The sequence below is a fragment of the Lissotriton helveticus genome, chromosome 3_1 (genome assembly GCF_964261635.1).
Source record: "Lissotriton helveticus chromosome 3_1, aLisHel1.1, whole genome shotgun sequence".
Classification (NCBI taxonomy): Eukaryota; Metazoa; Chordata; class Amphibia; order Caudata; family Salamandridae; genus Lissotriton; species Lissotriton helveticus.
This window is the reverse complement of record NC_136061.1, coordinates 1,955,838,980-1,955,866,395: the sequence shown is the minus strand read 5'-3', so window position 1 is coordinate 1,955,866,395 and position 27,416 is coordinate 1,955,838,980. Positions and strand designations below refer to the sequence as shown.

Here is a 27,416-nt window from a genome sequence, read left to right as displayed (position 1 = left end):
TCATTTAAGAGGAAGTCACGGTCATTTTGAAGGATGTGGAGTGGAAGTCCACTTTGTGAAGTTGGGCAGTCCTCGGGAAGGCTGCATGGTAGGCAATAGGGCTGTCGACTGGAGATGGTTTAGCAGAGCAGGACTCAATTTCTTGGTCTTGTATCGTCGTCCGTGTAGATCTCCTAAGGGCTGTCCACCTACCTGGGCACCAGGGGATCCTCATAGGGGTCCAGTCGCTCATACCGGTTCCCTGGGTAAGGAAACTGTGAACTGACCTGTCAGGAAAGCCAAGAGATGGGGGCCAAAATGTTGTGGGGTGCTGGAACTGGAGGAGAGTGGTGGGGAGTGGAAAGTTCGATTGGTGGCCTTTTGCCACTGTCCCTTCTTTTCTTTGGGTGCTTCAAAAGCCAGATTCTCCTGAAATGGGAGCATGTGCTTCTTATGTGCTTCTTGGGTATGTGTGACAGCACATGTGCAGGCTCACCTGGTGGGGCCTTAGTGAGGATCCAGTGTCTGGGCAGATAAAGAGAGTTCTTTATTTGACGTCAGGAACCTCGGGCAGAGGGAAGAGGACTGGAGCCTCTCTTGTGTCTGACCTTGGCATCGACTATGGTTTCGACATTGATTTTGTAGCAGATACCAACATGGATCCCATCTTCGAAGGAGGATGCTTGAACTCTCAGACTGGAGGCAGAGCTGCCTGCCAGTGTGGCTCGACACTTCTGGGTGGTGGCAAGTAATGCATTGAGTCCTATTCTCAAAAGGTTAACCAGCAGTAAGTGTTGGAGCCAGACCAGAAGGTTGTTGCCTTTTGTTGCTTGACTCGGGACATGACGCCCAAATCCTGCGTGAACGGTGCTCTGCCTCAACCTGGGCATGCTATTGGGGTTAAGGTGTTGTTATATGGCCTTTGAGTTCCAGAGCTGCAGACCTCAGCGTGACCTGGTGTGACAGCCAAGTTTGGGAGAGAGTGCTTCGGCTTTGCCGCGCTGATCTTCAGAGGTGTTCCAGGACACAGTCTTTGGCTGGGCATGCCGTGCACCACCAGAAGATCTGAGGGTGCATCTTTTTCTTCTTCAGCCTCAAAAGGGTCTCATGCTCTGATAATGTTTGGGGTCTTAGACAACGGGTGCTACATCGGGTTCTCTCTCTGTGATACCTAAGTTCCTTCTTGCATTGGAAGGTGGTCCGGAAAATACAGGTGGGGTCATCATGTAAATGACAGCAAACACAGTGCAGGTACGACAATGGGTATTAGGTGTTGAACTTAGGACAGAAAAGGCAGGGTGGTCTGTCCATATCCTCCGCTAGGCATTCTTCAATGATACAGCCTGTATTTTCCCAAAAGTCGTCAACTGGTACTTTGTGCAGGAGTTTAGGCTGTGGGGCATCGAAGACCATCAATTGAGAGTTACCGTGACAGTTGTTGTGTAGAGAAAGTCTGACAACTGACATTTGAATCATAGGTCTCGAAGTGTCAAAAAACTATCCCTGAAAAGTCAGCATGAACACATCGTTGTTGAGCTTGTACTCGAAACGACTGAACCAGATGGCGGAAGAAAATCTGAGGGGGAGCCTGTGTCCTCATGCATTTTCGACTATGGGAGGGGTCACAAAAGGTTCTTCACTCTTGAGTTCTTCAAGCAAAAACAATTTGCAACATTCAAGCCCAAGATCAGATGTCAGAAATAAGCAGAGCATGTCAATCTACAGCCACACATGCTACAAAAATATTATTATTGAAATACGCCTGTCAGGGCACGTAAGGACATCCCACAAAATAATTGTAATAATGTTCATTGGAAATTTTTCATAGCCGATTCTTGCTCACGACTAAAAGTGTATTCAGTGGGGCAGAAAGATTGAGGAACCAGTGGTATTAGTCTTATTTTGGATAATTTATGTTTGCTAAAACCTTCACCTGAAGAAGTGCTTGTCAGCCAGATGGTCTCTGAAATAGTGAAAGAAGAGGCACACAAACTGATGAAACCCCCACACTGCATCTGGAGGTGCTACTAGTATCCCACATTTATATTAGTTCTTGCCTGGCAATCCAGTTATTTCGCAGAGATGAGTACCAATTCTTTCACAGTGATTAGTACCATTTTACAAAGTCTTTTGGAGCCAAGCCAACATCACCAACGAGTTTGATCACATACAACACTGGATGAGAGAAAGCTTGTCCCTTGATGTAGAAAATTCCAAACTCCTAATCCTGTGACGACTTCACAACGCATTTCGCCCTTCTTTTAGGCTATCTAACCTGGAGCCTGACCAATTCACAACTCCAAAATACCCAAATTCTGGATTCATCATAGATTCAGACCTTTTATTTCCTCATTAAATCAATACTGTTTGTTGTGAAAAGATTTAACTTGCAATTCTTCAAACTGCCCATCCCATATCTGATCATGGGAAGATCAGAATACTGCAACATGTTCAACACTGGCCTCACAAAGGCCTTGGTTAAAAATCTCTGAATCCTCCCAAATCAAGGTTCCAAGATGTGCCTTATCTAGCAAAAATTGTATTCTGCTATGCTAGTCAGCTAAGGAGTCCATGAGCTCTTGTGGATGTCAGGTTCGATTTCAATCAACTCTGCATTATAAATAAGGCCTATGGTAACAATACCTACAAGTGAACTTTACATTCCTTCTATGAATGGGTCTGCTAGCGCAACACCTCATCCCACCACACCCATTCAAGCCACTAAAACGTGGGGGCGATCCTTGGGAGTATCGGACTGCAAACTGTATAATTACCTCGAGCCCCAATTCAGACTACCACTGATTAAAAAAACTTCTTAAATCTGAACTCTTCCAGCATCTACCCCTTTCTGTGTCACAAACGTAGAATGCAGGTTGACTGACCACATCATTTAGCTGCACTGTAGCAACCCACTGCCTTGAATATATGTTTGCTGTGCATCGATATGAGTACAAAAGTATTACAGTTATCAGAAGATGATTGTCAGCATGTATTAAAACATCCTAAAATAAATATAAATAAATAGGTAAAGGCCCCAAGAACACACACACACACCACACCTGTCTCCACCAAAATTGTGTGCAGCTCAACAGAGCAATCCGGCTCCACAAAGGTCGAGAAATATGACCATTCGAACTTCTAAAAAATAAAATTCCAACAGCTATCTGTTTTCAGTCCTTTCTAGATCACCAGTGAGGGTGTTCACAATTATAAGCATGGATCAAAAAACGTCAAAACTGTCTTTCTTCAACCATCACCATGTGTTATGTGTGTGCCTGGTGTTTTCAAGTCCAAATGAAGATTACAAAGCTTTTTGAAAGTGCTCAATCACTATCAAACTTAAGCTAGGACACTTCCGGCCAATGGGCGTCCCCTAAGCACAGCAGTCTACAGAGACAGTGTCACAAGAAGTGACAGGTATAGCACAGAAAGCCTTCCAAAGACAAGTCATCCTCATTGCCGCTAAAAGAAATACATAAAACCTACCTAGTGAGGGTAGACATTAGCCGCTTTAGATATATATTCACTGTAACTAACTCTAACTGTGCAGTTGTCTTTTCATTGTTCAAGGGGCAAACTTCACTAAATAAACAATGAAATCAAACTGACGCAGGAACATCAGAGCCATGTGCTATTCAGGGAAGACAGCAGTGTGACACTCACCTTGTACAGGATTTCTAGCTCAGACATAATCTGTCGCTGGAGTTCAACGGTGATATCTAATGGAATAACCTGAAAACACAGGACACACTGGTTTAGCAGAGGTCATATCTCACAGCCCACCATCAGTCAAATCAAAATAAGAAAACATTAAAATAAGAGAAAGACCAGCTAAGTGAAAGTCACTTGGGTGCTGTAATCTAAGAGCAGTGCATTTACAGTGGAAAACAGAGCCTCAAACCTTTTTGAGAGACTCTTCAGATTCAGAGGATAGATTGCCATTGTATTCTAAGTAGCTTTATCATTGGAATAAAATCACTCTACAAGCATACATATTGCCTGGATAGTAGCAAGCTCATACATTATCATTAATACAAGATTGCTTTCCATAATTTTATATAAATATGGGTGTTGTGATAGAGGTTGCACCTAGAAGAGGACAGAGTGCACTTCTTTGTGGTGAGCTTTAAGGCTTCATACCATGCTAGTTCTGCTTCTGCGCAGCCTTCCTTCGTAATCTTTCAACCAACAAATTTACAAAGTCACTGAAAAACTTCAAATGTTAAAGAAAATCTAATAGGAGAGGGTGGGGGAAATGCAGAGTATGAGTGGTGACAGCCCCCTTTTAGTATATGGAAGACAGGGTGAGGGGAATATGGGATACAGACGTAACACAATACATCATTTTCTGCAGTGTATAAAAGCGCTCAGGGTGTTATGTTAGGTTGATTTGTATGGCGCAACTTATCACCTGTGAAGGTATACAGCCGCTGAAGCAGTAATGTAGGTCGAGCGTAGCTCCTAGTTTAACAGCCACGTCTTCAGTTTCTTACGGAAGATTAGTAGTGAAGGAGCGTTCCTGATGTGTTGGGGGAGTTTTTTCAAGGTCATGGCGGAGATGTAGCATCTGCGAATGCAAGGGACACGTGCAAGGGCGAGAGAGGCTGAGCGAAGCTGTCTGGTTGGAAGGTAGAGTTGAAGTCGGTCGGTGAGGTATGCAGGTCTGGTGTAGTTAAGGTTTTCGTAGGCGTGGATGAGCAGATTGAATTGGCATAGTTTCTGGATGGGTAGACAGAGTAGTTCAGTGAGGTAGGGAGTGATGTGAGCACTTCTGGGAACGTCTACAATGAGTCTGGAGGTAGTGTTTCGGATGGTCAGGAGCTTTGAGTGAGCTGTCTGGAGATGCCGACGTTGAGCGCGTTTACCATAGTCGAGTCTTCTGGTTATGCGGGCATGCGTGACAGTGCATCTCGCGTACCTGGGGAGCCATTTGAACATTTCGAGGAGCATTCTGAGAATAAGGAAGCAGGAAGTGGTCACTGCGTTCACCTGTTTATTCATTGTGAGTTTGTAGTCTAGGATTATACCGTGGTTTCTGGCGTGGTCTATGGGGGTGGGCGTTATTCTTCTTTCAGTCAGAAAAATTCCCAAATTAAAAGTGTAAACTACACCTGTTTTAAAATAGTGAAATATGTTTCCTCAAACAAGGGCAATATAGAAGATATGACTCATAACTTCAAATGAAGTAAAAAAAAAATATTTTATTACGTGATAATGCAACACTGACGACAGTTCATTGAGTTTTGAGCGATTGCTGTTTAAATCTGCCATTCACCCTTGTGAGGTCAGTAAAGTGTAAACCAATTTCAAATGGGTGATATATTGAATTGTCACTGTGAAGGGGAGAGGATTCGGCATTACCGAGCTGCCAACTTTGGAACTGGGATACCTGGTTTTAGTCTTGGCATTGGCTCAAAAACCTGTGATTCTAGGAAAATCCTTAATTTCGCCATGCCTAAAAAAAGAATATGACCTTATGTACTGTAACTGGTGCTCATGTAAAGCGCTTCAATACCTTTGGGTTGAGGCCACGCTATATAATACTGCAGAAAAATGATACTTTGCAGTCTAATGTGCTGGTCTCCCCAGTTCATCTGCACGGCTTCGCAAGGGGTCTTAATAAATGTAAAGGTCAATCCTGTAAATACACCTGGAATAGTCCAACGGTGTAACTGACCATAATGGCAATCAACTAAAGAGTAGGGGATTCACAGAGACGTGTATTTTAATCTCACAAAAAATGACCTTTCCGAATACTAAAGTTGCTTTCTTACATTACTGAAATATGCCCTGATAAATGATGATACAGTGGGGGTTTTGATCATTAAACCAACACTAAAGTATGCTGTTTTTAGATTACACAGAGTAGCATATTCGTGTAAATGGTATGCCTCATAAATGATTTATCTAGTAATCTTTTTAGCAGATTACAGGACGTACTGTATGCAGTGCGAAACTGAGAACTTACTCTCCTCAAGATGCTTCTTAGAAGGAAAAAAGTGCCTTTTTTACTCGGGTTTTTATACATTACTCATGAACGCATTAGGACTGAATTCCATTTTGTATATAACAACTGGGTTGGACTGACAGAGCCAGACGGGCCAGCCTGACAGGTCAGAGTGGGTCAATTCTTTGGCTGTACATGGTCCGGTTTAGTGGTATGAAGGGCGGGTTTAGTAGCTGTGTGAGCCACTGGTGAAAACACCTTGATATAATGACTAGAATGCAGCAGAAGGCAGCACATTGCAGGTAGCGGGGGTTGCGCTGGAGACAACACATAAATATAGAACATGTGGATGGATATGGCCATTGGGTAAGCAGGCGCTGGTTTGAGAGGAGAGGTGCTGCCTACCTGACAGGTTCTGTCAAGTGTTAATGAGCAAAGAGTGCAGTAAAAAAGACAACTGATCTGACCTCTGCAAAATGATCTTTGGAAATAAAGGGATACATGAACAAACTTGTTTTAATAAAATTGTGGTGGATGCAACAAAATAGATTTTAAACCTGTAATCAAATTTAATTTCCAATTACAATAATTATCAAACTACTATGTTTAAATATAAACAGTTAACGAAAAGTAGGATGTAGAGAAGGGGCACGTACAAAATTTTCCAGGGGCCAAAAAGTATGGTCTGTGGTGTCACCAAGGGCTGCACTGATGCGAGCAGGGTGGGTGGCAGCGGGGTTGGGGGGCGGACTTGAAGGTGTACATAGGGGGAAGTGAAACATGTATATGGTGTGCACAGTGAGTTGTTACTTTGAGGGTTCCATTGCATACTGGGCTCTAAATTAAGCCACTAGTCATTAGGAGTACTTAGAAATAGGCTCTGTTATGTGAGATAAAAAATCTATGACAAAAGTACCTCAGAAAGCCGTTGGAAACTTAATAACTTTTTATTATCTCATACTCTTTTTGTTAAGGAAGCCACTACTTTTATTAATGAGTTTTTCAAGTTCAAGCGGCGGATGATATCAGAGCTATCCGGGATGGGGGAGGAACGGCAGTTTTGATTCTATTGGACCTTTCAGCGGCCTTCGACACGGTCGACCATGTCACCTTGATCGACCGTGTCGAGGACTTGGGCGTTCGATGTAATGCCAAGAGACTGCTCGCCTCTTTTCTTGCAAATAGGTCCCAGGTCGTGACTGTTGGATCCTTCAAATCATCCCCCTTGTCATTACCATGTGGTGTCCCTCAAGGCTCATCCCTGAGTCCGACACTATTTAACATTTATGTGTCGGACCTTGCCCAAGTCATCCGGGCACATGGGATGAGCCTAACATCTTACGCTGATGACACCCAGTTGGTTCTCGCCGTCAAGAATGATGGGCCTAAAATCGCTAGCAATTTTAATCAAGGCATGACGGCAATTGGGAGTTGGATGGCTTCAAATTGCTTGAAATTGAATTCCGACAAATCGGAAGTTGTCATTTTCGGCAACTTATCCCCGGCGTGGTCATCCAGCTGGTGGCCGTCATCCATTGGCCACCCCCCAGCTCCAATCTGTAAGGTAAGGAACCTGGGAGTCATGTTTGACGATCACCTGACCTTTCTACCACACGCAAATCAGATTGCTTCCTCAGCCTTCCATAAATTACGGCTTATTAAAAAATTTTTACCTTTTTTACCCGAGACTGCTGGCAAAACATTGGTGAGCTCCCTGGTTTTGTCTACTTTAGACTATTGCAATGCTCTGTTTTTATGTGCCCAAGAGAGAGTGTTACAGAAAATGCAGGCTATCCAAAATGCCGCTGCCAAGCTTCTAGGACACATTCCCAAATACCAATCTGTGTCACCCATTATAAAACAGCTTCACTGGTTACCAGTACGTACGAGAATAAAATTCAAGTCTCTATGCCTAGTATACAAGGCTTTACATAATGTTGGACCTGCATTTTTCACTAAAAATCTCATCCCCTACCATCCTTCCAGAACGCTACGATCAGCTAGCTCACATGATCTGGTGGTACCACGTACCAAATTGGTTTCATGGGGAGATAGAAGATTCTTTGTAGCTGCACCAAAACTTTGGAATACCCTGCCACATTCTATTAAAACAAGTACCTCCCTTTTGTCTTTCCGTAAGCAGCTTAAGACCTGGCTTTTTAATCAATGAACCTCCAGCTCCCCCGTTGGTTGAACACTGCAGAACTCAGCGCCGAGATGCCCAAGGGCCTTCGTTCGCGCTTTATAAGTGTTAAAAATAAATAAATAAAATAAATAAATAAATAAACCATTGGACACTTCCATTTCCAATAATTGGGATGCCTTTAAGGTCTCTTTTCGTGCTTTTACTATTTCTTATGTCTCAAGAAAAAAGAAAACTAATCAGAAAAAGTATGCAGATCAATGACAGCACCTTAAATTATTGGAACATAAGTATTTTACGTCCAAATCATCCTCGACTCTTCATGAGTTGATTAAAGCCAAATCCGAACTTAATAAACTTGCGGCAGTTGAAGCCTGTAATATTCTTCTTAAAATTAAATCTAAATACCATGGAGGCCACAATAAAGCAGGTAAGCTGTTGGCCAATTATTTGAAAATTAAATCTAAACGTGAAAACATTGGACCCATCTTAAATGAAACCACTAAAAGTTTAGTGACATCGGATGATGATATTGCTAAGGTTTTTCATGAATACTATCAATCACTTTATTCTGATGACACGAATCCCTCTAATCAAAAACTGGATACTTTCTTTATGGGCCTCCTATCCCCCCCCCTTCCTTACCTGTTGAATTCCACTCATTGGAGGGTACAATTACTACCCAAGAGATTACCAATGCCATTAAATCCTTGAAAAAAATCCAAAGCACCAGGGCCTGATGGTCTCTCTGTCGAATGTTATTCTACTTTTGCCTCCATTTTTGTTCCTAAACTTCTACAACTTTTTAATTCCTTTATTGAGGATGCTAAAGCCTCCGGCTCTTTTATGGATGCTTTAATCATTCTCATTCATAAACCTGACAAGGATCATTCCCTTTGTAAAAATTACCGCCCTATATCAATTATCAACTATGATTGCAAAATATTTGCTAAAATTCTTGCATCCCGTCTTGAGCATATTATTCCATTATTGATAAAGACTGACCAAGTTGGATTTGTGAAGGGCAAGTTAGCATCAGATAAAGCTCAAATGTTTGCAAATATCATCTCCTATGGGAAAAAATTCAAATACCCTCTTGCAGTGCTGTCATTGGATGCCGAAAAGGCCTTTGATCGTATTAATTGGCAATTTATGTTCAAAACTCTCCAATGGTTTGTTTTCTGACCTACATTTATTTCATATGTTAAACTATTATACTCCTGCCCACGAGCCAGTATTTTTGTAAATAATCACTTTTCCAAGCTTTTTTCCTTATCTAGAGGTACACGCCAGGGCTTTCCCCTTTCTCCCCCGTTATTTGTTTTATGTCTTGAACCCTTCCTTGAACGCATTCGCGTTAATACTCATATTTCTGGCTTCGCATATAATTCCATAGAAACCAAAATATCGGCATATGCTGATGATATATTAATTTATATGTCCAATCCCCTTTCTTCCCTCCCTCCATTTATGGATGAGGTTCGATTATATTCCAGTATTTCTGGATATAAATTAAACCTCTGTAAGACAGAAGTTTTACCTCTGAACTCTTTGTGTTACCAATATATGTTTAGTGACACTAATTTTGCATGGTGTCCCACTAAAATTAAATACCTTGGTATTTGGTTTTCTGCTTCTTTGTCTAACACAACAAGGTATACGTTCAATGTATTCATTACTAAAATTCAATCACTCCTCCTTGCCTGGTCTCCCCTACATCTCTCCTAGTGGGGTAGGTTAGACACCATCAAAATGATGATTGTACCTCATGTCCTATATACAATATCTATGTTACCTATTCGGATTCCAATATCATATTTTTCTCAAATTAACTCCATTTGTACAACATTTTTATGGAATAAGAAACATTCACAAATTGCTCTTATGAAACTTACTCGCCCGAAATCTGAAGGTGGTGTAAGTTTTCCAAATTTTAAAGCATATAATTCGGCCTTTTTAATTAAACAATCCTTTGCTCTAGCCTATGATTTTGCTGATATTCCTATTCCTAGATGGATTTTTTCTTGAGCACCCATTATTGGAGGATTTCTCTTTTCAGAACGTTGCACTTTTACGTCTAATAACCCTATTTTAAAATATTCCCAACATTTACTATACAATACATTCACCACTGGTCTAACTCCCTTTCAATGTTTTTTATCCTCTTCGATTTGGTACAATACATTTCTTAAATATAAAGGTAAATCGTTTAATTACAAATACTGGAAGGAGAAGGGAATTATCTTTGTGCACCAATTAATTCACCAAAACTCTGTTATTCCATTTCTTGAGTTGCAGTCACGATTTCACTTACCTAACTCATGCTTTAATGAATATACTGTTAATTTCAACTGCATTGCAATCACAGTTGTCCTCTTTTGACCTTACTGATGATACACCCTCTCTCACTCCACCTACTCCATTATACAGTTTATTTCAGATTCAAAGACGTAAAGCCGCTATTGTTTACAAACTATTGTCTTTACACGTTACTGAAAGACCTAAATCCCCCATTGAAGTTGCGTGGGAAACAAGACTTATCCGTTTCTCTTTCTATTTCGGACTGGGACACATTATGGTCTAAGTTATTTAAAATTTCTGCTGCTGCTCATTTAACTCAATCTTGTATTTTATTTACAATGGAGCTGTTATTACACCTATATGTATTTCCAAGTTTTCCCTCTGCTTGTCTCCATTATGCTGGTCTTGTTCTAATGCTACTGGCACCTTATGTCATCAACTTTATGAGTGTTCAAATGTGTTGATATTTTGGAAATCTGTTTGGGATATTTGCATGAAAATGTTTAACTGTGATTTTACTTTATCATTACAAAATGTTTTACTAGGTTCTTCCTCACCTGATGTTAATGACTCCTCCTCCATCTCCTTACTATTTGACCTCTTCATTGCATTAGCATTCAAAGTTATTGTCATCTTGGAAAGATTACTCCAAAATGTCTTCATTAACTTGGTGGAACTTTATTTGTGATGAACATAGAATTGCTAATGTTTCTTCTTTCACTCTATCACAAAGAATGAAATCTGATCTCTTCTGGCTACCTTTTACAACATATGTTTCTTCACATGCACGTATGTCTTAACTCTCTTTTTCCTTCTTATATCATATAATGTTCAGAACATCTTCTCTCTTATTTTCTCTTTTCTTTTCCCCTTTATCTTTCTTTTTCTCTCTCTTCTCCTCTTTTCTTTCCTTCTCTTTCTAATGTTTTTCATACATTGCATTTCTATATTATTTGCCCATTTATATCTTGTAATATGGTTTATAATTTGTGAATACAATTGTCTTTTTTTAGTTTTTTTCCTTTTCTTGAGAACTCAATAAAATAAATTTAACAAACAAAAGTACCTCAAAAAGGGTTGCAATCCATTGAGGTCGGCAGACACAAACACTCAACCTCCACCGCTAGACATGGAACAATGGGAACATTTTAGCCATGTCACTATGAGACTAGACATTTAATCCTTGCTTTACCACTTTAAATATGCTGGTTGTGAAATATGTATTTAAAAGTCTCAGCAAATTCCGCAGCCCAGAGGCACATCTTTTAGTGAGAATAGACCCGAAGTCTCACCATTGGAGCCACTCACACCCTAGTTGTTATGTTATGAGCAAGATGGAAACTTTGGGTCTACAGGGCATGTTTTTTTTAATTAACCTCAGTCTCTCCTGGAGGCAAAATGTGCACTCTTGGGTAATCACTTTCTGAACATATTCTGCTCTAGACATCTTTATTGCTTGTTCACCTTCTGAACTCCAGTAGGTGTTTTCAGGTGTGCTGAAGCACTCACCGCATCCATACTTCCAGCGCCTATACTTACTAGTAATCCTTTTCTCAGCATCAGAAGAGAGAACATCTGAATCCGCTCTGTTTGGCCCCTGGACTTGTGCCTCTCAGGCAGTGGTGGCCGTCACTAACAAAAGGTGGTGGGAGAGCGAGACGAAGGGAGGGCGGAGAGCGAGCGTGGGGGAAGGGGGACACTGTACCGGTTAATAATAATTTTAAAAACGTACCTGGTGCTGCCGGCTGCCTCCCGGGTCGCGTTGCTCCTGCTGGCCTCTTCCTGGGTCCCAGAAGGCCCTGGGACAGACTCCCAGCCAATCCCTGTGCTGCACAGCAGAGATTGCTCTGAGCAGACCGAAAAAATGCCCTGCTCAGACCAGGGAGGCTGTGGGGGTTTCTCCAGCCCTGCTTCTAAATGCAGCTGGGCTGTAGAAATCTAACTGCATATTTGTGTTTTGGTCGACCTGAGACGGCCGGCCAAACACACATGAGCACTTAGAGAGTGCACAAGTACTATTCCTCCACCCGCCCATGCCCCGTCCTGCCACGCACAAGCTGGCAAACGAAAAAGAAAAAAATGCTAGAGCCCCATAGACCTTCGAAGTCCTGGAGTCTATATTTTATTTTTTTATTTGAAAGGTTTTATATAGCGCTGGCTAGACCCGGAGGTATCAGAGCGCTGTACATGAGTATCAGACCATAGTTGAAGGTTACATCATTACAAAGGTTTTACAGTTGTTAGAGCATAGCTACATAGTTACATGTTCGGTCGAGACAAACAATAAGGGCATATGCGTAAGCGAAAAAGTAGGCAAGGGGAGCGATGCGGGGGGAGGAGCAGGGGAAGTAGACAGCGAATGAAGGAGGAAAAGAGGAGGGGGAGAGACACAACATGAGGGGGAGGGTGACGGGAGCACAAACCGGTAGACGAGTAAAAGCTGCGTCCAAAGTCCAATAAGCCGTGATCTCAGGGGAAGTGATATCATTCCCCCAACTCAGATGCGAGAGGCTCCCTTTACACAGTGGACTCTCTCAGAGGGGTCTTTGAGACTCCAAGGCCTACCAACTAGCTCCTTACCCAAAAAGGGGAGAGGGAGTGCTTTGCCAAGGGGCGATATACCATGCATCAACTGTGAGTGGCTCCCTTAGCGGTGTGGACTCTCTCAGAGGGATCACTGAGACTCCAGAGTAAAAGTGGTTGGATCTTTCCCCAACAAGGGGAGAAGGAGTGCTAAGTTAAAGGGCACTAGGGACATGGGGCTAGGGGGTGTAGCAGGCAAGGGGAGAGATAAAGGGGAGGGGAAAGGAGCAGGGGAAGGAGACAAAGAATGAAAGAGGGAAAGCGGTCGGGGAGGGTGAGAGAGTGCATGAAAAGGGGGGGTGCTTTACGCGGTTGACTCTCTCAGAGGGGTCTCTAAGACTTCAAGGTCTCCCTACCGGATCCTTCCCCAACAAGGGGAGAGGGAGTGCTTTGGTAAGGGACGCTATACTATGCCTCTGCTGTGCGTGGTTTCCTTGACGCTGTGGACTCTCTCAGAGGGTTCACTGAGACTCCAGAGTAAGAATATTAGATCTTTCCCCAACAAGGGGAGGAGTGCTTAGTCAAAGGGCAACAAGGGACAGGGGGCTAGGAAGAGGGTCGGAACTGGCAGGTCAACAGAGGGGAAACAAACGGCAAAAGAAAATTGCATTAATTACTGAACAATAACACATACAATACCCGGATAAATTAATGATCCAGAAAAAGACAGGATCCACGAAAGGCAAGAGTCAGGGAGGACAAAGGGAGGGAGTCAGCAAGTTGAAGAGTTACACAAAGAAGTGATACGGATAGCAGAAAAAGGAAATGAGTATGTTGTAGAGTCACTCAGGAGATAAATGCAAACGCAAAAAGATCAGAAACACAAAATGGTTATATCAAGTACAAAGAGCAACAACATATACTAGTGGTTAGAGTTCTAACTATGCAAAATAGTAAATTCACTCAGGGTTCTATTATAACAACGATTAGGATAAAAATGATTGTATGTTACTTATCAACAGAGTGAACGGAGAAATAAGACATCCAAAGGGTAGAGAGAGGGAGATGAGATAGGTTATAGGAGAGACAGGGATCTAGGGGGGGAGAAAGAGATATGGCTGTCCAGCCGAGGAGCAATGACTTGGGGTCTACAGGATGAAGTCTGACGGACCGAGGGAGAGATCAAGAAAATACAAAATAGTGGCTCCATTCTCGCTCCGCCATTTTGCGCCGTAAGTTCCCAGACACATCACTTGACCGTCACTCTGAAGCATCTCCAACTATGAAGTGATAGGGCGAATTAAGCAGTCACATGTATGGGCTAGATGCGGAAGAACAAACTCCAAGGAGGCAATCAGTGTCTATAAATCCTCGGCGGGAAGGCAGTTTAGGCAGGCCATTTCATACAAAAATCCTCCGAGGGTTGTCAGTTCAGGCAGGCCGTTTCACACAAGGCCATAAAGGAAAGCCCGCACTCCTTTGGGACTCTCCGCTAGAGATCTCCCCCTAAGACAGTGGGGCTAGGTCCGGGATGCTCTATCGTGGATGCAGGCCTCACGTGGCCTGGGGACCCCAGGAAATCACCCAGGGTCGCTGTGCTATTCGTCTGACTCTAGAAGTCCCTAGCCGTCCACATCTCTGGTCAGAACTATAATGAGACGGGCACTCGTGATCACTCTTGTCAAGACTGCGCCGCCTCGCAGGGCCTCAATGGGAGCCCTGCTGACCGGCTCTGCAGCCCCTCCTGATGAAGAGGCTACAGCAACTCCTTGAAAAGCAACTGCTAGGAGGGCTAGGAGTAGATGCAGGGCCCCACCAGTGAAGAAGGAGAACCAAAATGTCTTAGCACCAGCAGCAGGTGGACCCTAGCAGTGTCAAGTGTGGTTTAACCTTGAAGGTCTGTCCACCACAATCCATACTGAAGTTCACCTCAAGTCAAGCTGGCAGGTCGATGAAGCAGCACACCCTACAGCCATAGTGACTGTCACTAAGGTCACAGGACCCTTGAGACCAGTTCTCCTCACCCATTGGTACCTCCATGGGCCTTGTTTCAGCAGTGGTTGTGCAACTCCCCAGGGATCGGCAATACAGAATTTGCATGCACACCAAATTACTTTCGCAAGCTTCACAGTCTCTCTGCTCCATGCAGAAGGACTTTTAACATATACTGCCTGCTTTGGGGGCACTGGAATTATGCAGCAATGGAGGACAAAATTATGTCACAGTGTTGACTAAGCCAAAAAAAAGGCTGTCGCGTAATGCGGTACATTTTCTGATACGTTATTATTTTTACACATACTCTGCAAAGATTTTGCCTCATTAGTACCAGTGTAAGATACAAATGCAACACTGAGAAAAGTGCCTAGTCAACCTTCGGAAAGGGCCTACACTTTGCAGCAACACAAGTCACATTTTTTTGTAACTTTACGTACATTTGAGCTACAAACAATTTTTTTGTTAAAATTGTCAGATTACGCAGCAGTTGGTGTATTATGTGGCAAATATGGCAGAGCCATAATTATGTGGAAACATTTGCAAATGATGATAGTTTGCCTTTCATGTTTGAACAGCTGTTGCGGAAAAAGGGAGGAGAAGTGCTGACGACAAATGGCTTGTGATTCCACTCTCAAGCTTATTTGGGACATTCTGTGATTGGAAACGTATCCCACGTGTTAAATGTATTTTAATGGTAATAACTCATATTAAGCCTTAATTAGACAAGTGTATCTATTGGTTGATTTAAACAAGGTCATAGGCTGTAACTGGTCATTGAAATGCCAAATACTAATAATTGGGATGTTTTGCTCTTTTCTGGCCACACCTCTGACTCCGCCCACCTACCCAATCCTCACCCTATTCCCACTCTGATTCTATGGCAGGACCGGAGGCTTGTGATTATGCTTTCTCATTTCTTTACTGCACAAACAGCAGCCAATGAAAGTAAAACTACAATGGTAAAAAACAACATTTCCCATGAGGCTTTGAACCACGCCTCCAATACTACAGCCAATCACAATAGCAACAAACATATTAAGTATCGAGACACTAATCTGGCCTCCTCTTTCTTTGCTGCTCCGCAGCCCAGATAAGTGCTCTTTACCGTATATGTTTGTACTGCTGTATGGCAGGCCTCATGTTGTAGATATCGCCTCTGGCGTGCTTGATTGCTTCTAATTACTGTTTAGTGTATGTTTGCACTGTGTTCTCACTTTGTATGCGCTGCTTATGCCGCTATTGCGACTCTTGAATCGACGCCGCTATCGGCTCCTGTTTCCATTCCGACTTCCGATCGTGGTTTCTCTGACCCGCTCCGTGCCCCCTTAGCTTATTCTCGGAGCGCGTGTTGCGCCCGTAGGCCCCCGTTCTCTCCCTGCTTCGCTGCTTGGTGCCCGGCCGCTTGACTCGCGGTCCGCGAATTCGAGGGACTTGGCCCCCCCCCCTCGGGGAAGGAGGCGCACGTTGGAGCCCGGCTGAGGCCCGGCGTGCGTCTTCGGGGACTCGCGCACGCCAGTGTGCGCGCGCAGCCGCCATTAGTGCCGATGAGACGCTCTGCCCCCGGCTGAAAGGGGGAATCACGCAGTTTGGCCAGGAGCCGAGGGGCCGTTTTTGATATTGGAAAAGCAGCGTTTTCACTCCCTTTTGCAATCGGAGGTCCTGGACATTAACCCCTAGCTTCCCAGTGACTGAGGAAATGGGGCAATTTTTGGAAACCCTTTTCTAGCTGGATAAGGGTTATTTCCCTCCATTAGTCTTAGATTTTGGCTTTATACGGCTGATATTTCTTGGTATTTCCGGCTCCTGCGCCTGGCACTTCCCCTGTTCGACGCCCTTTCCTGGGCTGGCAATTGTGCTTCCCTCTGGGGATTTGGAGTGGAAATTGGCAATTTCCTTGTGAATATGGCAGATGCAGAGTTCTGCGAGGAGGAGGGTACTGCGTGCGACTACCAGGGCAATGATGAGTATTACGATGAGGAATCCATGGAGGATCTTATTGATAAAAAGCTGGACGCTAAGCTAGATAAGGCCCTTTCCTCGGCCCTGCTTCCATTAGCCAAAAAATTGGAACTGTTGGTCCCTGGTACGCCGCTTGCTCATCCTGGCCAAGATCATTCACCCCCCCAAGAAGGTAGCCATTGACCCGGCCTGGCCCCATGCCCAGTCCTATGATAAGCTTTGTAAATCCAAGGAGTCTTCCCATGGTGACAGGGCCTTACCGTCCCCCTCCCCCCCCCTCCCGAAGGATACCACTACTGACACTGATACTGATACGGACTCCTCAGATGCTGCTCCTCGCGAGCGCACTAAGAAGCGTAGGCATGCCTCCCCACCTGTCACCCCTTCGCCCTTCTCCTTCGACCCATCGGACATTGTACACCCTAGGTCCTCTGATTGGGTCCCTCCCCCGGCTGTGGCGGAATACCTGGAAACTCACCTCCGCAAAGGTTTTGACAAAGAGGTGAGAGCACGCCTTAAGTCCGAGTGTCCCCGTCCCAATTTGGCCACAAGGTGGCCGTCGCACCCGACATTGACACTTCCATGACTACTTTCCTCAAGAAATATAAAAAAGACCCTAAAAAAGGGATTGATCGCACACTCAGAGCGTGCCAAGATAAGGTCCTGGGCCTTTCAGGGCCGCTGGCCAAAATCCTGGAGCTGGCCCTCCAAGCTCAGGAGACAGGGGATGCCATTCATCCTGAAGTCCTGGTAGGTTGGGCGCAATGTGCCATTTGCATGCTGGGGAACGCCAACTGCGCTTTAGCTTCTGAAAGGCGGAAGTCAGTCTTGCTCCGGATTGACCCTCAGTTAGTAGAGTTGGCTTCGTCAGAGTCGGGTCCTTTGGCGGAAGGACAGTTGTTTGGGGACAACTTTGTGAAAGACATTGCAAAATGTGTTAATACCTTTGCGTCCCTTGATAAATCTCAGGCCTCCTTGAAGAGGGTGTTGCACCAGGTCTCTAATAGGGCCGGGCGTGGCAGAGGACACTCGACCGGCCGCTATTCGAATACCAGTCCTCAAAGGGGGTACGCTCCTAGATGGGGCAGAGGATACACACAAGAACCGGACCAGGCCGTTTTCTACCAGTCAAGATCCCGCGGCTTCAGAGGCCGCTATAATCGAGGTGTCAACAGAGGTTACAAGAACTTCCACAATCAGTCCTCTGGTAAGTCAGGTGTGCTTCTTGACTCCGTTAGGGGGCAGGTTGTGTCATTTTGTGGTGAATTGGACGAGTCTCACTTCAGATGTTTGGGTCCTCCAGACCGTCCAGGGTTACCAGATAGAGATGTTGGAATGCCCCTTTCAGGCCTCTCCCCCTCCACCTCTCCTTTTTTCCCTTCTACAACAGAGTTTTATCGACTCAGAACTAGAAGAATTGTTAGCCAAGGAGGCTATTGCTGTAGGACCCTTCATCCCCGGAGGCTTCTGCAGCAACGTCTTCCTAGTACAGAAGAAAGGAGGCGGTCAACGCCTAGTTTTAAATTTGAGAGACTTCAATCCCTGTGTCACTTATCGCCACTTCAAGATGGAGGGAATCCATCTTTTACGAGACCTTCTGTTGGAAAACGACTGGATGGTCCGTTTGGACTTAAAAAATGCCTATCTGACGGTCCCCATCTGCCCCTCTCATCAAAAGTACTTGCAGTTCCCTTGGAAAGGGCAGTGGTACCGGTACAGGGTGCTCCCCTTTGGTCTGTCCTCAGCCCCTTGGGTGTTCACCAAGCTTCTCAAACCAGTGATCTCTCGCCTCCGAGAGATGGGAGTGCGTCTCATTGTTTACCTAGACGACATGCTTATTCTAGCCCAAGTTCGGTCCCTTCTTCTCACACATCTAGAGTGGACGACTTCTCTGTTGCAGAATCTGGGGTTCGTTATCAATGCCAAATAATCGGACATGATACCGAACCAACGGATGGAATTCCTAGGTTTTCTGATAGACTCCGTAGCAGCTCAGCTCCTCCTTCCTCTCCACAAGATCAGGTCCATCAAGAGGGAAATAACATCCACTTTATCCAAGGAGATGATTTCCTTGCGTGTTCTGGCGAGGATTGTGGGCCTTCTGGCTTCATCGCTTCAGGCCATTTTCCCAGGTCCCTTACATTACAGAGCCCTGCAGAGACTGAAAATCTTTTATTTACAGAGGAAGTTTCATTACGACCATCTCATTTCTCTTTCCCTCGAAGCCCGAGAGGAACTTCAATGGTGGCTGGTGCACATGTCAGCCTGGAATGGCCGAGCCATCTTCGGCGCAGCCCCAGATGTGGTAGTCGAGTCAGACGCCAGTCAGTGGTGGCAGAATACCTTCTGGGGAAATTCAATCAGGTGGCGGATTGGAATTCCCGGTTTCTTCGAGACTTCAGCGATTGGAGACTTCATCCATCGCTGTTTGTTTAGATCATGACTATGCGAGGCCCCTGTCAGATAGATCTGTTTGCCTCTCGCCTCAATGCCCATCTTCCCCTGTTTTACAGTTGGAGGCCGGATCCGATGGCGATGGGAACGGACGCGTTCCTACACCATTGGGGGCAACGGAGGAATTATGCCTTTCCCCCGATTGCTCTGATCCCGAGAGTGGCGACGTTTGTGCGCCGGCAGAGGGCGACAATAGTGTTGGTGACTCCGTTTTGGTCGACTCAGTCGTGGTTTCCCACACTGTTGGAGTTATCTGTGGACCTTCCATTCCGGCTGCCAGTTTTCCCGATGCTTTTGCAGGATCCAGTGGGAACTTGCCACCCCTTAATCCTGCAGAATCAGTTGACTTTGATGGTGTGGACGCTCTCCGGAGACATGAATGCCTTGCAGGCCTTTCACAGGAGGCTTCCAGCTTTATGCAACAAGCTTGGGCTCCTTCCACCCGGAAGCGATACTCTGCATCTTGGAAGAAGTGGGTGGGTTGGTGCCTTCCAAAACAGATGGATCCCGTGGGATAAAATGTAACTGATGTTCTGAATTTTCTATCTGAATGTGCAGCTTCAGGCCTGGCTTACAGGTCAGTTAATAATTTCAGATCTGCTATGTCTGCTGGACACGATCACATCGATGGTAAGCCTGTGGGGATGCATCCCTTGGTCTGTAAGTTACTTAAAGGAGTGCGTGTGGTTAGCCCTCCTCGACCCAGGTATTCCACGCTGTGGGATGTTACAAAAGTTCTTAATCTGTTGGAAACCTGGCCAGATAATGGTGATCTGTCCCTAAAACAGCTATCTGCCAAGCTTACTATGCTACTGTGTCTCATTTCATGTCGCAGAGTTTCAGATGTTAGAGCTTTTGATTTGGCTGGTAGGATGTTTTCTCCGCAGGGTGTTTCCTTTGTTATTACACGACGAACTAAGACCATGTCACGCTGAGTGGAGTACCCCGCTTTCCCACATAATAGCAAGTTATGTGTGTTGCAGTGTCTGAAATGTTATGAGGAGCGTACTATTGCACACAGGACTGATCCTTTAGGCCAGTTGCTAATCTCTGTTCAGAAACCCTTCAAACCAGTCGCTGCGGCTACTTTAGCCAGATGGGTTCGTTGGATTATGTCAGAGGCTGGCATCGATATCTCTGTTTATGGTGCTCATTCAGCTAGAGGTGCGATGGCCTCTAAGGCCTATTTGTTAGGTTCCCGCTTGGAGGACATCCTCAAAGCGGCTGATTGGTCTTCTGACTCAATGTTTAAAGTGTTCTATTATAAACCTATTCCTCATGTTTCTGATGCTGTAATTGATGAGCTTTGAACCAGCATATTCAGAAGCCTCCGGTCCTGCCATAGAATACAAAATTTTCTAGCTATCGCGACAAGAATTTTAGATTCTATTAAGGACACGGAGGCGAGGATTATCCCACCCATTGGGACAGTTATGTAACTGTAAATTATTTGAAATTATGTTGTTTAACAACTTGTACCCACCCTATGAGAAATGTAGTTGGTGAGCTCCTTTTCTCAGACTTCTTTTTCTGTTTCAGGAAATGATTCCAACACAAGTTGATTGCCTTCTTTGGATTGTGCTGCTGCCCCTTCCTGGAAGAAGAGGATTCCTCCGTGGTTATGGATTGTTCTCCGTTGAGAATTCCTAAGGAACTGTTTTTTCTCTCCGTTGAGAGTTCAAGACTTGATTATTTTAAAGAGACTGTTCGCGCAAAGAAAGAGGAGGCCAGATTAGTGTCTCGATACTTTATATGTTTGTTACTACTGTGGAGTGGTGTGGCTCACTGGTTAGAGGCGGCAGACCCGGAAGCAGAGAACAGCCCGGGACCAGGGTTCAATTCCCGACGCGGCAGGGTCGTGGACCAGGGTCAGCGGACTCGATAATTCTCACCTCGGTGCCTACTCTAACCAGGGATCATACTCGGCAGCTCTGGGCATTAACTTGCCTCATCTCTACAACGGCCCCCCACATTCGCCGGGGATGCCTGGTTTCACCTTGGAGATACCCAGTAGGGACCATCTCACAGGGATAGCCAGGACGGGTTCCCCAGCGGTCTACAGCGCCAGGACGCCTCAGGTCAGCAGTGCGCTTTACAAGACACATACATTTACATTTACATTACATTTACTGTGATTGGCTGTAGTATTGGAGGCGTCGTTCAAAGCCTCATGGGAAATGTTGTTTTTTAGAAACAATTCACAGGAACCTGTGTTATGGGAAGCACTATTCACTTATTCACTACACGTGATAGCTTTTTTTCTTATTCTTCATACATTTTCAACCTGATCTCAACATATTAAATATGTCAGTCTTATGTTTCACCAAAAATTCATGCAATATTTTCGCAGTCTTGCGGGTCAGACTGCTAATATAACCGTCATACCAAACAAACACAAAACAATATGAAATATGAATAGACTTTCATCAAAACTCTGGTCACATTTCTTTTCTTCAAGGTTGTTTTTATTCTTCTTATTTGTCAGAAGATATATTACTTGGAATTCTTCAAACAACTCTTCATCATTAAACACGTGAAGTCATATCCCAATGCATTTCGGTATGCACCTTCGTCAGGGGAATACACTACAAGTAACAAAACATTCCATCATATAGTAACCAAAATATTTTTTACAATCTACAATCACGTCTCAACTTTTTTGTTTTATGTGATACACAGAAACCAGACGATCTCCTAGTGTACAAAACACATCCTGTGTGTGATTACACATCATGCTCGCAAAAGTTCACCAAAAATACTCCTATAACCTTATAATCCAAACCGAAAACAAAGTGAACACACCCATGTGGACTGCCCCTCTTATTGCCCGCATGCATGCAAAAAATGACCAATGTAAACCAAAGTATACCAATGATACATCTCTTCTTAATATAAAGGCTGCTTTATCTATGCCCTCTTACCTTCATTAGCTACAATAGAGTCAACAACAATCAAAGTCCGTGGTCTCCTTATTCTGAAACAACATATCAACCGAACACTTAGCTACCTGCCATCAAAGTGAAATGTCTTGTTGATACACAAAAACTCGAAACGCGACTTACTTAGTCTTCCTGATCCCACTTCTCATTACATGAAACCGCTGTTGTAGTGTCTATGTCTCTGTAAATCAACCAGAGGAAACCTCCTTAGTATTACCGTTTTTTAAAAAACGTGACCCAAAATTACCCAGAGTTGTTCTCCTAGATTCCAACTATGCCCTACCTTATTCCCACTTTTCAAAGCACTCCGTGTAACTCCAACCGCGATCTGGCTCTGCCGCTCTCTCGCTAGACCTGCTCGCTTGCCGAATGTCGGTATATGGCGTCTGACGTCAGGGTGTTAGCAACATAAAAAACGGACTTCTAACTATTGTAACCTCATCCAAAATGGCGGGCGTAAGTTTACTAATCCTAAAACGCAAATTACGAACGAACGTTTACCCTCACTTTAGGAAGTAAATACCAAAATTAACCAAGAAATTTAAGTAATAGACTGGAAAATATTATAATGCAATGCTTGAAAAATGTGATGTCTACGAATACTTTGTGAGATTTTGGGAGCATGAATATGAATGACACTTATGAACAATATAAACATTAAAATACAATACAGATGCTAAATACATGAGCAATTGCGAACAGTTGTTATAAAAAGCAAATCATTTCAATCTTATCATTAAGCCCATAGGGGGTCAACGTCCTAAGGGACTTTATCCAATAAGTTTCCCTTTGTGCCAACAGTCTAACTGTGTCAACATGTGATCTTTCCACCAATCTCTCTAACACAGTGAATTTCAATTGAGGTATTGTGTGCCCTCTTTCATGCCAATGTACAGCCAAACATGATTTCATGTTCTTTGTTCGAATCATACTTTTATGTTCGGTCATTCGAACTTTCACCTTTCTTGTGGTGCGTCCAACGTATACAAGTCCACATGGACATTTTATCGCATAGACTAGAAAACTTGAATTACAATCCGAAGTGTGTCTCAAAATTATGTGTTTGCCTGTTTGAGGATGAGTAAATGAGTTTCCTACCATTACATTGCCACAATGGCCACAGTTTTGACACTTCATCATCCCTTTCTGGCCCAAGACTATACTTTCAAGTCTACGACCTTTCAGTACCTCCTTGATATTTCTTGATCTAGAGTGAGCAAATAGAGGTTTATCTAGAAATACCTGTTGGAAATCTGGCTCCTGTTCAATTATTTCCCATCGTTTCCTTATGCATTTTTTTATCGCCGCTGCGGCTGTAGAGAATTTCAGTACATAAACCTCCCTCCTGTTTTTGCTCCTTGCTCTTTTTTCCAACAGAGATAATCTGGGCATAGCTTTTACTCTGTTCTCTGCTTGATCTAAAACTGTATCTGGGTACCCCCTTGCTTTGTACTCTCCACGCATTCTCTCGATAGTCTCAAGTCCTTGTGCCTCATCTGAACAAATTCTCCTTGCCCTGATGAATTGTGACAATGGTAGATGTTTTTTTAAAGAATCTGCATGAAAACTGTCAAAATGTAAAGCATTGTTTCTGTCTGTTGCCTTTTTGAATACGCTTGTCACAAGTGTGTTCCTTTCTTTAACAATCAAAATGTCAAGGTAATTTATTTGCTCTGCACTAATGGTGTATGTGAATTTAATGAAGGCATGACAATTATTTAACTCATGAAGTTGTGTTCGTAACATGTCCTCTGACCCTTTCCACACCATTAGTATATCGTCGATATACCTTAGGTATAGTGCCAAATGAGTTTGCCATATCTCTTTCTGTAATATATGCTGATCTTCGAATCTGGACATGAACATATTTGCATATGTAGGTGCCCCGGTAAACCCCATAGAGGTACCCGTCTTCTGTAGGAAAAAACAATCTTGCCATTGAAAATATCCATGATATAAACAAAATTGGAGAAGTTCAAGAAGAAAAATGTTATGACTCTCCTCATAATCATGCTTCAATAGCATCCACTCTGCTGCCTCAAGACCTTCCATATGTGGGATCGAGGTGTACAGGGCTGAAACATCAACCGTGCACAACCACAATTCCTCATTCTCACAAATTGGCACATTCTGTAATTTCCGTAAACAGTCCGTAGTGTCTTGTACAAAAGTCGACCATTGTTGTACCAAAGGTTGCATAAAATGATCTAAGTATCTCCCAAGTGGTTCATGTAATGACCCACATCCCGCCACAATGGGTCGGAACGGTGGATCTTTCGGGTCTTTATGCATCTTAGGCAACATGTATATATGTGGCCTGTTGGGATATTCTGTGGTTAAATACCTACTTGTTTGCTCATCAATCCTGCCTAACTCAATGGCTCTTTTCAAGATGTCTGATAGAATCCTCTGGAACTCCAGAGTGGGGTCCGTCTCTAACTGCAAGTAGGTGTTGGTGTCTTTCACATGTTGCTCTACCTTCTGATAATAATAGGCGGAATTGAGCACCACTAGTGCTCCGCCTTTGTCCGCAGATACTATGGTTATTGTCTCATTAGAAGCCAATTCATTAAGTGCCAAAGTCTCTTGTTTAGTCAAATTCCTCCTCATTTTTCCATGATGTTTAATTTCTGAAAAATCTTTTTTTACCAGTGTTTCAAAAAGATCTAGAGCTTTATGTGTCATTGGTGACATGAATGTACTTTTCGGTTTAAACACTTTAGTTACTGTGGTGTCTGCCATGGGTTCAGAATTCTCTGTATTTATCTGATGAAAAAACCATCTCAGTCTCAATTTCCTCATGAACTTAAAAAAAGAAACTTCAGTCTCTAGATCGTTGCTATGATACGTTGGTACAAACGACATACCTTTACTCAAAACTGCTGTTTGTGTGGATGTTAATGCCGTGTCTGAGATATTCATAATCAATTCCTCTTCGGGTTTCGTCTTAAGTCCTGTTTTTTTGCCTTGTCCCCTCCTTGTTCGTTTGTTTTGCCTGATGTGTGTTGTACCTGTACGTCCGGAGGATGGTTGGAACTGTGGCCCCCTTCTAAAAAAGGCTGCCTACTATGTTCGCTTGCTACACTTTCTGCACATGCACCCTGTGCTGTTGTCTCTACTGGAGGACGTGTAGGTAAGGTATCTTGGTCTGTGGCCAAGCTTTCTTCTGAGGTATTTTCAGTCGGTTTTCTAAAGACCCTTCTCTGTGCATACTTGTCAGCCCAGCTGTATACCTCATCCAACTTATAATCTAAGGTATCACGCTTAAATTTTCGCAACTTCCTTTCATGGACTTCTTTAGTGTGTTCATCTAATTTGTCATTAATTTCTTTCAAGGTCTTGTCCATTTCATCAGCAGACATCCGTGTAGATAATTCAGTTTGCATGTCAGTAATTTCTATCTCTAACTCCTTCAAAACGTTGGACAATTCTTCAACTATGAGAAGTACTAAATCAAGTGAACATTTGTTCAATATCGCAAACCATCTTGCTAAAAATGGTTTGCTTTTTATAACAACTGTTCGCAATTGCTCATGTATTTAGCATCTGTATTGTATTTTAATGTTTATATTGTTCATAAGTGTCATTCATATTCATGCTCCCAAAATCTCACAAAGTATTCGTAGACATCACATTTTTCAAGCATTGCATTATAATATTTTCCAGTCTATTACTTAAATTTATTGGTTAATTTTGGTATTTACTTCCTAAAGTGAGGGTAAACGTTCGTTCGTAATTTGCGTTTTAGGATTAGTAAACTTACGCCCGCCATTTTGGATGAGGTTACAATAGTTAGAAGTCCGTTTTTTATGTTGCTAACACCCTGACGTCAGACGCCATATACCGACATTCGGCAAGCGAGCAGGTCTAGCGAGAGAGCGGCAGAGCCAGATCGCGGTTGGAGTTACACGGAGTGCTTTGAAAAGTGGGAATAAGGTAGGGCATAGTTGGAATCTAGGAGAACAACTCTGGGTAATTTTGGGTCACGTTTTTTAAAAAACGGTAATACTAAGGAGGTTTCCTCTGGTTGATTTACAGAGACATAGACACTACAACAGCGGTTTCATGTAATGAGAAGTGGGATCAGGAAGACTAAGTAAGTCGCGTTTCGAGTTTTTGTGTATCAACAAGACATTTCACTTTGATGGCAGGTAGCTAAGTGTTCGGTTGATATGTTGTTTCAGAATAAGGAGACCACGGACTTTGATTGTTGTTGACTCTATTGTAGCTAATGAAGGTAAGAGGGCATAGATAAAGCAGCCTTTATATTAAGAAGAGATGTATCATTGGTATACTTTGGTTTACATTGGTCATTTTTTGCATGCATGCGGGCAATAAGAGGGGCAGTCCACATGGGTGTGTTCACTTTGTTTTCGGTTTGGATTATAAGGTTATAGGAGTATTTTTGGTGAACTTTTGCGAGCATGATGTGTAATCACACACAGGATGTGTTTTGTACACTAGGAGATCGTCTGGTTTCTGTGTATCACATAAAACAAAAAAGTTGAGACGTGATTGTAGATTGTAAAAAATATTTTGGTTACTATATGATGGAATGTTTTGTTACTTGTAGTGTATTCCCCTGACGAAGGTGCATACCGAAATGCATTGGGATATGACTTCACGTGTTTAATGATGAAGAGTTGTTTGAAGAATTCCAAGTAATATATCTTCTGACAAATAAGAAGAATAAAAACAACCTTGAAGAAAAGAAATGTGACCAGAGTTTTGATGAAAGTCTATTCATATTTCATATTGTTTTGTGTTTGTTTGGTATGACGGTTATATTAGCAGTCTGACCCGCAAGACTGCGAAAATATTGCATGAATTTTTGGTGAAACATAAGACTGACATATTTAATATGTTGAGATCAGGTTGAAAATGTATGAAGAATAAGAAAAAAAGCTATCACGTGTAGTGAATAAGTGAATAGTGCTTCCCATAACACAGGTTCCTGTGAATTGTTTCTATTTGTACCAACTTGGCTAGGGGCTAGTCAAGATATGGGTTAGCACCAGGTTTAATTGAAAACAAAAAAAGATAAAAAATTGTTTAAATAAGGAGTGCATATCACATATCATTGTTTGCATATTATACTGGTTCAGCTCCATTTGTGAATTGCACCCACGTATAGAGATGGATTTCGATGAAATAGCTCAAATGACAAAAAATCAAG

General features: G+C 43.3%; 1 protein-coding gene across 2 annotated transcripts in view; it reads right to left on the bottom strand.

Moving 5' to 3' along the window:
• MAP2K5 (mitogen-activated protein kinase kinase 5) overlaps positions 1-27,416 on the bottom strand; it is a 1,262,070-nt gene that overhangs the window by 667,301 nt on the left and 567,353 nt on the right. For both annotated transcript variants that reach the window (XM_078683055.1, XM_078683056.1), the window contains one exon: positions 3,643-3,711. In XM_078683055.1, the coding sequence (XP_078539181.1) occupies positions 3,643-3,711 (69 nt within the window). The remainder of the gene's footprint in view (positions 1-3,642; positions 3,712-27,416) is intronic.